At 44.5% G+C, this 12,934-nt stretch overlaps 1 protein-coding gene across 2 annotated transcripts in view; it reads right to left on the bottom strand.

Moving 5' to 3' along the window:
* CACNB4 (calcium voltage-gated channel auxiliary subunit beta 4) overlaps window positions 1-10,778 on the bottom strand; it is a 252,585-nt gene extending 241,807 nt beyond the window's left edge. For both annotated transcript variants that reach the window (XM_061608779.1, XM_061608781.1), the window contains exons 1-2: window positions 10,609-10,778; window positions 10,151-10,234 (exon numbers count right to left, since the gene is read on the bottom strand). In XM_061608779.1, the coding sequence (XP_061464763.1) occupies window positions 10,151-10,234; window positions 10,609-10,665 (141 nt within the window). In that variant the 5' untranslated portion in view covers window positions 10,666-10,778. The remainder of the gene's footprint in view (window positions 1-10,150; window positions 10,235-10,608) is intronic.
* Between the last annotated feature and the right edge of the window lie 2,156 nt (window positions 10,779-12,934).

Genomic DNA, 12,934 nt, shown 5'->3' with positions numbered 1-12,934 from the left:
AACAAGGATGATCAGGGGACTGGAAACAAAGCCCTATGAGGAGAGACTGAAAGAACTGGGCATGTTTAGCCTTGAAAAGAGAAGACTGAGGGGAGATATAGCACTATTCAAGTACTTGAAAGGCTGCCACACAGAGGAAGGCCAGGATCTCTTCTCAATCGTCCCAGAGTGCAGGAAATGGAATAATGGGCTCAAGTTGCAGGAAGGCAGATTTCAACTGAACATCAGGAAAAACTTCCTGTTAGAGCGGTACAACAGTGGAACCAATGACCTAGGGAGGTGATGGGTTCTCCAACGCTAGAAGCCTTCAAGGGGTAGATGGACTGGCACCTGTTGGGTATGCTTTAATTTGGATTCCTACATTAAGCAGGGGGTTGGACTCAATGGCCTTATAGGCCCCTTCCAACTCTATGATTCTATGAAATGCAATAAACAAACAGGCAGGCAGAGCATAAAAGGTACAGACAATAAGGGATCGTAAGCCAGCTTATTTAACTAAAAACTTTACCCCTTTTCATGGGCTGCTCTTGCATAGAGCACATCTTAAGCCCTCACCCCTAATGTTGCATTTTCTTTTCTCCAATGTAGCTGTATGAGAAGAAAGCTTAGTGCATGAGCTCCTAGTCATGCAGATGTCCCAATCACATGAAGCTGCAGCTTGCGAACTTGCAGTTCCCTTTCAAAGCAGGTGCTAAACCAAGTGTCCTTCACCAACAAACGTAACGCACTACAGGCACAAACCTTCTGAAAGCCTTCAGAAAAGCTTCCCTCCTTCACCCAGTTGTTCCAGTGGCAAAACTGTTCTTAAAGGCAGTGGGGCTACTCCATTACGGCAAATGGGGCACTGCCTCACCAACCTCAGCCAGCCCCCACCTGCCTGCTTTCTGACTTACCACCAGTTCAGAGAGTGGCCACTGCCTGTCGTCTGCCTCCTCCTCAGTCTCAGTGTTGCCATTTTAGAACTCAGCAGGGAAGAGGACGGGGACAAAAACTAGAATTGGCTCTGGCTGTCAATGGCTCTGGCCCCACCAACTGTTGGTCTCGATGCTTTCACCCAACCAGTCGCAACGGGCACCAGCCACCCCTGCTTAAAGCAACAGTATTCTGCCCAAATATCCGTCCCCCGGTTTCTCATACTCAGGATATAAGTGGTGTTGGTTATGTAGCCAACATGGCATCATTCATAAGTCCAGAGAGGTATTAGCAGGCTTGGGAGAACCCCCAAGTTTTGCAGAAGTACTAATAAATCTTGGGAGGGGGGTGCCTCTGGGGGAGGAAAAGCCTCAAAACAGCCCAAAGAGGACTGGCTGGCATTGTGGGGGTGGGGAGTGATGACAGAAAACTAAAAGGGGAGAGAGTATGGAATGAAGAGGCTGGAAGCCTAAACAGCAGCAGCTGCATTTTACACTGCAACTTTTTGTTGCAGGTCCCAGTTGTTCAATCTAAATAGTATTACTCAATATCTGCAGTTGGATCATGAGCACATGGTCTCTAATGCTCCTTCCATAGACAAGTACATCTAGTTGTGCTTGAATACTTGAATGGTTCCCCTAACTCTTCCCTTTCTAACTCCAGTAAGAGCCGTAGTAGCATGCATATCAAGTACTTAATGACTTTACATTTATAGCCTGATTGGGTGACGACTTGTGGCCCCTAAGAACTGTTCAAGCTCATGGATCCATCACAGTGATTTTAAGTGGCTGAAAATCTGAGGAATTTCATCCTGAATACATTACTTTACTTTATGTAAGTAGAGAAACCATTACCTTCAGGCACAAAATTGAGTACTGCAATTGAATTTTGAACTCTGCTCACCTCTACACAAGCCCAAGGTAATGGCAATTTTAATGCAATTTCCCCCAAAATAAAACAGGATACAAAAAGCTGAACTAGGTGGCTTTCCTCAGTTCAGCTATTTTGGCCTCCAACCACTCTCTCAATTAGCAGATTAGGTATCAGTTTAGGATCAGATCATCTTGGCTGTAAGACCTGCAAGATCCTCTCCCTGCTTGCTGGTCTCTTTCCACCTGACCTAGAAGGGTGGGGCTTTGACTGACTGCAGCTACAAAAGGTATCACTACCTGAAGATGCCAGAGACCACCTTGACTATGGGGTGTTGTTTAGGGGCTTCTGTTTGGGTAAAAATTTAATTTCTGTTGGTCAGTTTTTTGTTTTGCTGTTATTGGGTTTATGCTTCTGTATTTTACTGTTGGATTTTCTTAGGAATTATAAGGATGTATCTATTGTATGTTTTTTAAGATGTTTCTGTTAACTTATTGACCATTTGAATTTATTTCTTACAGTGAATTGTGTAATTTTTTCCCGGTTCATGTTGTGAGCTGCCTTGTGCGTAAATTGTTATGGAAAGGTGGCAATACAAATAAACAGTGATGATGATGATAATCAGATTGCTTAAGCAAGTTCCTAAAATGGCTGTTCTCATTCAAGGCTGTTGATCACTTGCTCAATGCAGCCCTCCTCAACCTAGTGCCCTCTAGATCTTCCGGCAACTCTAATCAGCCACAGCCAGCACATGGTGTTGGGAGCTGTAGTGCAAAACATCTGGAGGGCACAAGGTTGGAGAAAGCTGCTCTAAGAGTGTACTGATGAAAATACACATTATTAATTCTAGTCTATATTTTGAATCTGAACTTTGAAATGCAATGCAACTGTCTCGTGCACTTTACCACACATTTATTACAATTTGCAGTTAAACAGCTCTGGAAGAAAGGAATTGCACACTACTATCTGAAAAGTGGGTGCATTTTGTCTGAGCAGTCCCTTTAGAGATTCTTCTGACAGGTGTGTAAAGGGCCAGCAGGGTTTCTGGAAGGCCGGCAAAACTGGCACATTCCCTTTATTATGGGCTCAAATAGGATTCATTCTATTAATTTTTGATGCAGCCATTTCAGTGCCTTTGACAGAAGGTTATATTAAGTTTGAACTTTTCTTCCTTTATTTTGCCTGACAGATCTCTCTCTCTCTCTCTCTCTCTCTCTCTCTCTCTCTCTCTCTCTCTCACTCACACACACACACACACACACACACAAGCTATAAATGCCCATAGAATGCCCATCACAAATAATACCTTGGACTTTTGGTGTATCCTTTGCAGTCTGTTGGCCTCATGTGATTTACCAGAGCAGCCAACATTCTGAACTCTGTATAGCAGAAACAAGCCTTTCACCGAAACAAAAGTAACTGCATAAACCCATGCATCTCTACTCAGAAGCCTCTGCGAGTTTCATGGGGCATACTTCTACCTAAGCATGCATAGGGTCACAGCCAAAATACCATTCAAAGATCCAATCCCATTTTGTTTTGGACACCTAAAATAACCATCAGATAAAGAGTATGAATTTTAGCATGTAATAAAAGAGCACTGGAAAAGATGTAAAATTTGGTTAACACCAAAGAAGTTGTTTTTTTATTATTAAACTTTTATTGTAAGAAACAAGAAGTTAAAACAATTAATTTTGTTAGGCACTGAGGAATATTTGGGGACAAACCAGGCCTGTAAAAAAGGGATGGGCTCTTCTTGAACTGGGATGGAATCAGACTGTAGGTGCTTAAAATAAAAAAGGTGGCAGAGCAGCTCTTAAAATGGTGGTGGGAGGGATTCAACAGGAGCGTTTGTGCCCTAAAACAGCAGGCCATGACACTGATCAGAGGGGTGGCAACCCTGGACTTAGTGGCACCCCGGACCTTGTGCGAGATGTAAGTGTTGAACCAAGTGGGAAGAATGACCATAGCGCTATTAAATATATATATAGGTGGCCAATTGCCAAGAAAATCCAATACCATCACAGTTGACTTCAAAAAAGGAAACTTCCTCAAAAAACGAGGGGACTGGTAAAAAGAAAATTGAAAGCCTAAGTTAAGAGAGTCAAATCCAAAATGTTTCAATGTTGTTTTAAACCCACAGTATTAGAAACCTCAGCTAGAATGTATATCACCAATCAAGAAAGGTACTATCAGGGCCAGGAGGACACCAGTGTGGTTAATGAACAGAATCTATTAGAAGCAAAAAGGCTTCCTTTAGTAAATGGAAGTCTTGTCCAAATGAGGAGAGCAAAAAGGAATATAAACTTTGGCAAAGGAAATGCAGACAGACAATAAGGAATGCTTAAAAAAATTATTTGAGGAGAACATTGTTAAAAACATAAAGACCAATAATAAAAATGCTTTATACACATTAGCAGCAGGAGACTGGCTAGGGAGAAGACTGGACCTTTGGATGACAAGGGAGTCAAATGCATGCTAAAGGAGGATAAGGAGATTATAGAGAAGCTGAATGCATTCTTTACATCTGTCTTCACAGTGGAAGATATAGGGCAGCTCCCTGTGCCTGAAGTGACTTTCACAGAAAGAGAGTCTAAGGAACACACTTCTTACCAATCAGAAACTGTGCTACCAGTGACATCCACATGCTGCCCACACACAGAGGAAGCCCATTAGTTCATGACAATAAGAATGGCCTCCAAGAGGTATTCTGTATCTTTAAAAGTTGTGCAGGGGGGAGGGAGAATTCCATCTTGTGGTTTTTCCCATTACAGGGTTGTAAGAACACCTGCACTTGGCTGACTTTCTCTTCTCCTAAAGATACAGGATCAGTCTCAGGGATTAAACCTAGCAACCCTGTTACCAATAGTACAATCCAAACCATATCTACTCAGAAGTAAGTCCTATTGAGTTCCATGGGGCTTAATGTGTGTTTAGAATTGCAGCCTTCAGGGGCTTTACTCCTGAGTGCTCCTATCTAACATCTCCACAACACTAGGCTCCTTTCTTCCTACAGTGGCCTTCTGGTGAGTGGCCTGGCCTGAGGGCACTTAAATTCTTCTTGCCAGAATTAAGTAGGCTAGATTAAATGTTCCCTACCCAACGCTCTGTCTTTCAGCTAAGATTTCTATCTTAATTTCCAATCAGATAAATGTTTTTGTTTGAATTGTATGCTTCAAGCAACTGTGGTTGATGCTTACTGTATCATACTTAATGACATCACTTGAGCCCACCCCCGTGACATCACTACAGCCCATCCCCATGACATCACTATGACCTGCCCCCATGACATCACTAGAGCCCACCCCTGAAATCTCAGGCTTTGTGATGTTTCTGACCTGGCAACCCTACTTCTGAAACACAGTCACAGTCACACACAGCCAAAGATAGGCAGAGGGAGCAGATATGGAGGCTACAATTCATAGGGAAAGGACCTCAAGAAGGTAGGATAGAGAGCAAAATATAATTTTCCCAGCCCTGTTGGGCAATCTGGAAGTAGAACTGGAGCACACTGAAACTCCTGGATCAGCCAGGGAAACAGCAAATGCAGCTGGCAGGCCCTGAAATGGCTTCTTGGATCTCTGCTTTGGCTAGCAAAGATCCAAAGCAGGAAAAGTAGTGGCACCCTGAACAGAGCTTGTGAAGCAGTTTCAGCAAGCAGGGACCTCTGTTTCAGCAGGCAGGGGTCCAGAGATATTAAAGGAAAAACAGGGCAGTCAGACCTCTGAATTCTGGCTGGCTAAGTGATTCAGCAGGTGTTTTCAGGTAAAGTGATGTTCAGCAGAGTGGGTGACCAAAACCCAGAACAGCAATTCAATGGTGATTTCATAGTGGAACTGGGCAACCAGAACCCAGAACATGGCTCTAGGAGTCCAGTTTTTATACCTTTCTGGACAAAAGCCTCAAATGAGAATGCAGAATTGACTGGATCAAGCAGGTATCCTTCCCTAATTTCCATAACTATTATGAGTCATATGGTCAGGGTAATGGGCTTTTCTTTCATTAAGTCAGGTGGTGGCATTCATCTTTAGCTAGCTTGATAAGATTTGAACAATAGGCTCCTCTCCTGAGGGTCAAACTTTTCCCATTGCTTTTGAGATTGCATTGGTCGGATTGCCAAAGGCCATCTCCTGTACATATGACTGCCAACATCCTCTCAGATGAGAGATCTCAAGCAGCATCTTTGCAAAGTGAACCAAACTGAAGCCATTTTACAAATCATATAGGTCCTGTTGGGGTGGAGTGTCTCTCAGGTTTACAGGCTCGTAGCCAGCCTGCCAACAGGGTAGGATTGGGTATTTGTGTTTGAAGAGCTGAAGCAGGGCTACCTGTTAGGGATCTAGGAAGAGAAGTATTAGAAACATGCCCATGTCCCTGGAGACAGGCTGTTTTGCACAAAGTGTTCCGGCTGTGTGTAAAGTGCCCTTTCTGTTTTCCCTCACCGGAAATATTCCCCACAGTAAGCCCTACATTTGCACAATCTGAAGCCAGAGAGATGTAGCCCCCATGCTGTGCAGCCTATGATCTGAGTTATGGGCTTCCTAGGTGAAGTTTATAGGCTGACGGTGGCGTTCTATGTTCTGTCGTGGCAATGTGGTCACTGACAAGTTTTTCTTTTTTTAAAGGAAAACAAAATCCTGCACACATTGAAATTCCTTGTGCCAGCTCCCAGGCTGATGTAAAGTTCAGCCACTGGCAGTGGCATGGCTGGTTTGGAGGAGTGTAAGTTATGGTGAAAATGTGCTGCTCCCTTGTGCTACCCCTGTACTACCTACAAAGCCAAGCGGTTCTGGCCATTCCACTGCTGCTTCTCAAGCTCTTCCAGAGCCTAACACTCCTCAACCAGCACAACCTGAGGATAAGATTGTTCTGTAAAGTGCAAATATTAAAGTACTAAATGACAATTAGATAAAGATTGGGGGGGGAGGCAAGAGAGTCTATGAAATAACAAAGTAGTTTTGTTGTTGTTTTAGAATTCATTAGCAAACAATTCAGACAAAAACAATCTATTGCTGCTTTAAATTAATTTCAGAGATTCATTATTACATATTTGGCTTTCACACAAGAGAAAATTAGTAACCTCAAAGAGGGAGGGGCTATTTCTTATGAGGAAAAATAACCACCCCAAAGAATGTTGTGTTGATTTTAAAATCTTACTGCCATCATATTCTGCATTAACAAAACAATGCTTATAGAAGACTTCTAACAAACACAGCCTGGCTTATTTAAGAAGTTATAGAAATAACAATTAAAACAGTGATATCAAACTCAAATGCAAAGATCATACATTTAAAAAAGCAGAATAGACGTAATTGAGTCAAAGTTGAGCACTTTCCAACTGTGATGTTAAGCAATGGGAGCGAAACTAGTGGGATTTAGGCTGCAATCCTATGCATGGTTACCTGTGAAAAAATTTCATTAATTAAGTGAAACTTACTTCAGCATAAACATGCATAGGATTGCCCTGTAAAGTGCTTAACTTTGGCTGGATCATGCCAAATATCACACAATATCAACACAAAGTATACAAGTTACACCTCTGAAAAGATCCCCGAACAACATATTCCTCCACACTGTACATCAGACACAATGTAAAGGACTGAAGGTCCTGTGAAACTTAGGCTGAACAAAACTGGGTACACTACTGTATACCAGATGCCCCATTGCATGGAATAGTCAAGGTCATATTTTTGACCGTGGCTAGGATTGAAAGAGCAGCTACTCTGGGCATACTCAAGAGTTTTTTTCAACCAACCTGTAGTCATATATCACAAACATCTTCTGAAATACCCTTCAGTTTCAGAAGAGGTTTGCCAGAAGTAAGACCGGGAAGCTGCCATTAAAGAAATAGGTCCAAAAGTCCCTATGGGACAGACAACTAATCACCGTTCTTTAAGGCTGGGATCCGTTGGCCGGCGCCAGTTAAAAAAAAACATTCTTTGACCTTACAGGCCAATACCAATTCAAGTTAGTTCTTTGTCTGCTACCCTATCTGGTTTTTTCCCCTCGCAAAAAAATATTAATATGAACATTGATGATTTTAAAGGAAATATTGATATTTTAAATATTGAAAAAGGAAAGGAAATATCAATAAAATTATTATTCTTAATATCAATACTTTAGAGGCAGATTTTTTAAAAATGCAAAAATTGCCAGGAAGATTGTTACATAAAAATCCAGTCCGCATTCTGCAACAATAGAGAATAAGCTAATTAATGGGAAATTCAGTACCAAATCTGAATTGAGTGGAATTCTAGCACATCCCTACAGTTCTGTCAATCCATGCATGGCTACGCATAACACACAGGCACATCCTCACTAATTTTTGCAAGCACAAAGATGCTCTGATACATTTGTGGAACGCAAGGCAGTAACAAAGAACTTTCCTGCATTCAAGTCTAAATATAACAATCAGCACATCACAAGAGTTCAGCCGATGGGATATGACCTAGTTCAGCTCAGGACAGCTAACCCATTCTCTCTATGTATGCAAGAAAATCCAATGAAACAGCAGCAAAAAATAACTGAAAACTGCTGGTTGGCAGCAAAAAGGAACATGCTACATACTGGAAAGATTTAAAAGATGAAATCCTACAGCCCACAGCACTTCCTGCTTCAGGGAAAAGATACTACAACTTTCCTATATAAGGTCCCAGACTCATTTCTAATTCATCTACCCTGGCTCAGTGTCCAGTCATGTGTCTTATTTCCATCATCCTGTAATACACATAAAAATGAATTACGTTTATCGAACACTCCTTCAGATAATTTTCTTCTGCCCTTACGGCTACATATTAATCTTTCCTTGTTTCTCTAAGCCTAAGCAAACTTGCATTTGAATCTAGGCGGATCTAGTCTGAGATTTAAGTAGGTCAAGGTGGAGCCTAACACAGATTTCTTGAATAGTCCAGAAAATATATGTCCAAGGAAGAGCAATTCATCCTTCCTTCCTCTTCTCCCCACCAGGAACAGATTAAACTCCAGCAACCAAACCAGAACAGCATTTTGATCTTGTAGATATACAGCTCTGTCCATAAATCCACACAGACTCCCCCCCCCCAATTTAAGCCAGGAATAGATAACACAATTCCAAAAAAAAATGGCCCTTGGCATCTCAGCTTCTCAGACACCTGCATTGTCTTCCTAGTAATTCCAGACACAGGTGAGTTGGCTGGGGCTCTTCCAAGCCAAAGGCACTCTCTTGGTCAGAGGCACTCTCGCCTCTTAGCATCTCCCAGGTTCTAGGGCCCTAATGGAAGACAGTCCAGGGCTGAATCCTGCTCAGTTTTCAGCATTCTTTTTCCGCCTATGCAGACCTTTTGCTGAATGGGCCATGTATGGGAACAGGAATAGCACTTGCCCAAAGCACCAATGGGACGGCATGCAAAGAACAAAAAGGAGTTTCTTACTCAGCTCACAAAATGCAAACCGGCAATTAATGCTCCTAGCAAGTCCATCACATGTGAATTGTCTGCTATGAATACATTCAATCTGTGCCATGGAAAAATGGTGGCATGGGACCCAACTGCACAAACTGCCAAAAAAAACAACCCCAGAATTTATCATTTGGGTTTGTTGTTAGTCCCACTAACTTGACCAAAACTAGTATGCCAGTGTGGTGTAGTGGTTAGAGTACTCAAGACCATGGTTTAAATCCCTACCCAGCCACAACCCTCACTAGGTGACCATGAGCTAGTCACTGTCTCTCAGTTTAACCTACCCCACAGGGTTGTTAGGATAAAACGAGAGGGAAAAAACCAAGTACGCTACCTTGAACCCCTTGGAGGAATAGTTGGGATATAAATGTAATAAATCAAAGGAACTGCCTGGCTGCAATCCTCAACCACCAGGTCTGTGCCTACATCCAGGTTTTTATGCATTTTTGTGCTTCAGCTTCTCACAACTCAATACAACTCTACACTTTGAAACAGGTTCATTATTCCTTTCAGAACAGGTTCATTATTCCTTTCAGAACACAGCCATCCAAAAATGCTACTGAAACCTACACAAACTCATCCCTAAGAAACAGCCTACACCCAAGTAACTCTGTTAGCTCTGTACTTTTTGTTAAGAAGAAGAAACGAAGTAACTATTTTCCAAATAAATCTTGCACCACAAAAAAAGGGGGGGAAAGATACTCCTATCGCCAATAACCCCTTTGACAAGTGGAATGCCAGCTCATACAAAGGAAAACAAAAATAAAGACCCGAATAAGGTGAGGATCGTTTAAATGCCAGCAGCAGCGAAGCAAGAGGCTGGGCTCCGCCACCCACTTTCCCGGCGGGGTTGACACACACCCTTCGGTGGCTGCGCAGGAGCGCCGCCCCTCCCCAGACATGCTCCTTTCCCCCGCGTCCTCCCATCTTACCTGCCGGAGGATGAAACTGGTGGAAGTTGTGCTACCATCGGACCGTTTTAAGCGGCTTCTGCGGGTCGCCGTGCCTCTGCTCCCCTGGAGCCAGCCAGCAAGAGAGGGAAAATGGAAGAGGAGACCATTCAGAAATAACACTGGCCTGCTAACAACCGTTTCAGGAGAGCGATGCCTCACGAACCTCAAATTCTCCCACCCCGGACAATGATCGTCCCTGACTGGCGTTTCTTCCAACGCCGCTCCCAAGAGCCCCAAGGCTATAAAAATCGATCAAACACCACCCACCCGAGGCCAAGGGAGAAACGACCTCCCCTCCCCGCCTGCGAAGCGACGGTCCCTCCGGAACCCCTCGCGGGGAACCGGCAAGGGCGAGGGAGGAAGAGCTACTCGGTTCGCGGATCGGATCTACACGGCAGGCGACGGATGGCCAGAAAGAGCGGGGGGGGGACCTCTACCTGGAAGATGGGGTCCGCCAGCCCGTTCTTTCCGTACGAGGAAGGATGCTTAGACATGCTAGGAGGAGGAGCGGCAGCGGCAGCAGCGGGGGCTTTCCCCAGGCGCCTCCGAAGGCACGCCGCCCTGCTTTGCTCCTGCTGTCCCTGCGCCTGGCAGCTGCCTGCGCGTGGGGATGGAGCCGGCGACGGGGCGCTGCTGGCAAAGCGGCTGAATCCTTAAAGAGACAGCGTCACGTTTTCCTCCCCTCTCTCACTTGCCGAGCGCTCTAAGGGCGGCCAAGCGGAGCAGCAACAGAGAGAGAGACGATCTGGGCTCTTCTCTTCCCACGCCCCGCTTCGCGAGAACGTCACTCTTCAAACAGTGTTTCAAACATATTAACGGATTTGTTGTGGTATACGCTTTGGAAGAGTACAAGAGCCCACTTCGTTTAGCCCACCAAAGCTTTTGCTGCCTACAGGAAACCTGTCAGCTTTTCAAATGCCATTGGGCTTTTTGGGTGCACCTCGTTTTACCAGACTGATATGGCTATTCCCTCTGGAAAGTATCACCCATAAACAGTAGTGTAGTGGCAAATTCAGAAGTGCAGAGGCTCTTTATGATAGTCACACCACACCCCCTCACAGCCACCTCCCTTCCCCACCTCTCCCTTCTCTCCATGTCGACGAGTCCACACTCCACTACAACAGACTCCTTAGGAGTCAATGAGCACGAATGGGGAGAATGTGTGTTAGCTACTGAGAAGAATCTTCTCAGTGGCTGACTCACCTCCTTTCACTCTGATTGGCTTCAATAAGCACAAAAGGACAAGGACCCTACTCAGTGGCTAACATGCTCCCCTTTCATGCTGATTGGCTTATACATAGGGACCCGGCTGGGACCCTGCTCCCAAAAAAGTAAAAGACCTGTAGCCTCCCACAATCCTGGGCAACTGCATCCCTGGTCATAGATGTTGCGCTGTGTGTAATTTGTGTTGCTTAATTTCGTTTAAAAGCAGCACCACAGCAAACAAGAGAGTAACAGCAGATTGTTGAAATGCAAGTGTGCCAGCGTGTTCGTGCATTTGCCTAAGAAAGCAGGCTTTTACCCTGCATCAGCATTACTGAGACTGGAGACTTAGTAAAATAAGAAAAGCCACTTTATTTATAGTAGATAGAAAAGCATACCTAGTTCTAACTAGCTAGCTAAATTGGAGGCGTAATGCCCAGGTGCGGGGATTAGCCTCATTCTTGGAGAGAGCAGAGAGAAAGGGATGTCTCCTCTCTCCTGGACAGCCAGAGGACAAAGGAAAGGGCAGAAGGAGGAGGGGCAGGTAAGCTTCCCTAAAGGCCTCACAGTCTAGCGACAGAAGGAAGTCAGTCAGAGCATCACAGGTAAAAGGTAAACAAAGCCTATCCATCTGGAGGACCCTAGCCCTATCTCCCCTCTGGAGCTTAAACAAAAGAACAAACCAGGAGTTGCTCTTGCCCCGCTTCCAACAATAAAAACCACACTCACTCACAGCACTTTAGAGTGCAGACTTTGCTTAAGAGCACTTAAAGGGATTTCTCCTTAAGCTTATATAACACATCCTATGGTCATCCCCAATTGGGTTGGGGTGGGTTGGGGTAAACAAGTGGACTATTTCCCCACTGTTTCATGCTTATGGATGAAATGGAGAAACCAGAAGCCTAATCTCTAACCGTGTTCCTCGGATGTACATAAGAAGAACCTGCTAGATTAGTCCAAAGTCCCATCTTGTCCAACTTTGGGCGACTGCTTTGTATGTAGAAGGTCCCAGGTTCAACTGCAGGCATCTCCAGGTAGGGCTGGGAGAGAACCCTGCCTGAAACTCTGAAGAGCTGCTGCCCGTCAGTGTAAACAATACTGGGGTAGATGGATCAATGGTCTGACTCAGCAATAAGGCAGCTTCCTGTGTTCCTATCCAGTTCTCACACTGGCCAACAGATGCCTATAGGGAGCTCAGCAACAGGGCCTGAGCACAACAGGCCTTTTCCTACTTTGCATTCCCAGCAACTGGTTTTCAGAAGTATACTGTCTCCACCAATGGAGGACATGCGTACCCTGTGGGATAATGTGCATTCAGTGCTTGATGCAAGTGCCTTTTGGGGGTACTGTAAATCTCCATGTCATCCCTGCCCCACACTATTTGTCAATCTAAAACGCTTTCTACTGGAATTGTTACAACCCATTTTGTGCCGAGAATGCACTCCTCAAGTGCTTCCTGCATACAAGCAGCTTCTCAGGTCACCTTCTATTCCAGCAGAGCTACTGGCATTGCAGGGCTGTGCCACTCCCCCTCACCATTTTTAACTTGTATATGAATGA

This window comes from Rhineura floridana, chromosome 2 (genome assembly GCF_030035675.1).
Source record: "Rhineura floridana isolate rRhiFlo1 chromosome 2, rRhiFlo1.hap2, whole genome shotgun sequence".
In the NCBI taxonomy this organism is placed as follows: Eukaryota; Metazoa; Chordata; class Lepidosauria; order Squamata; family Rhineuridae; genus Rhineura; species Rhineura floridana.
The sequence above is the reverse complement of the archived record's forward strand: the minus strand, read 5'-3'. Positions and strand labels throughout refer to the sequence as shown.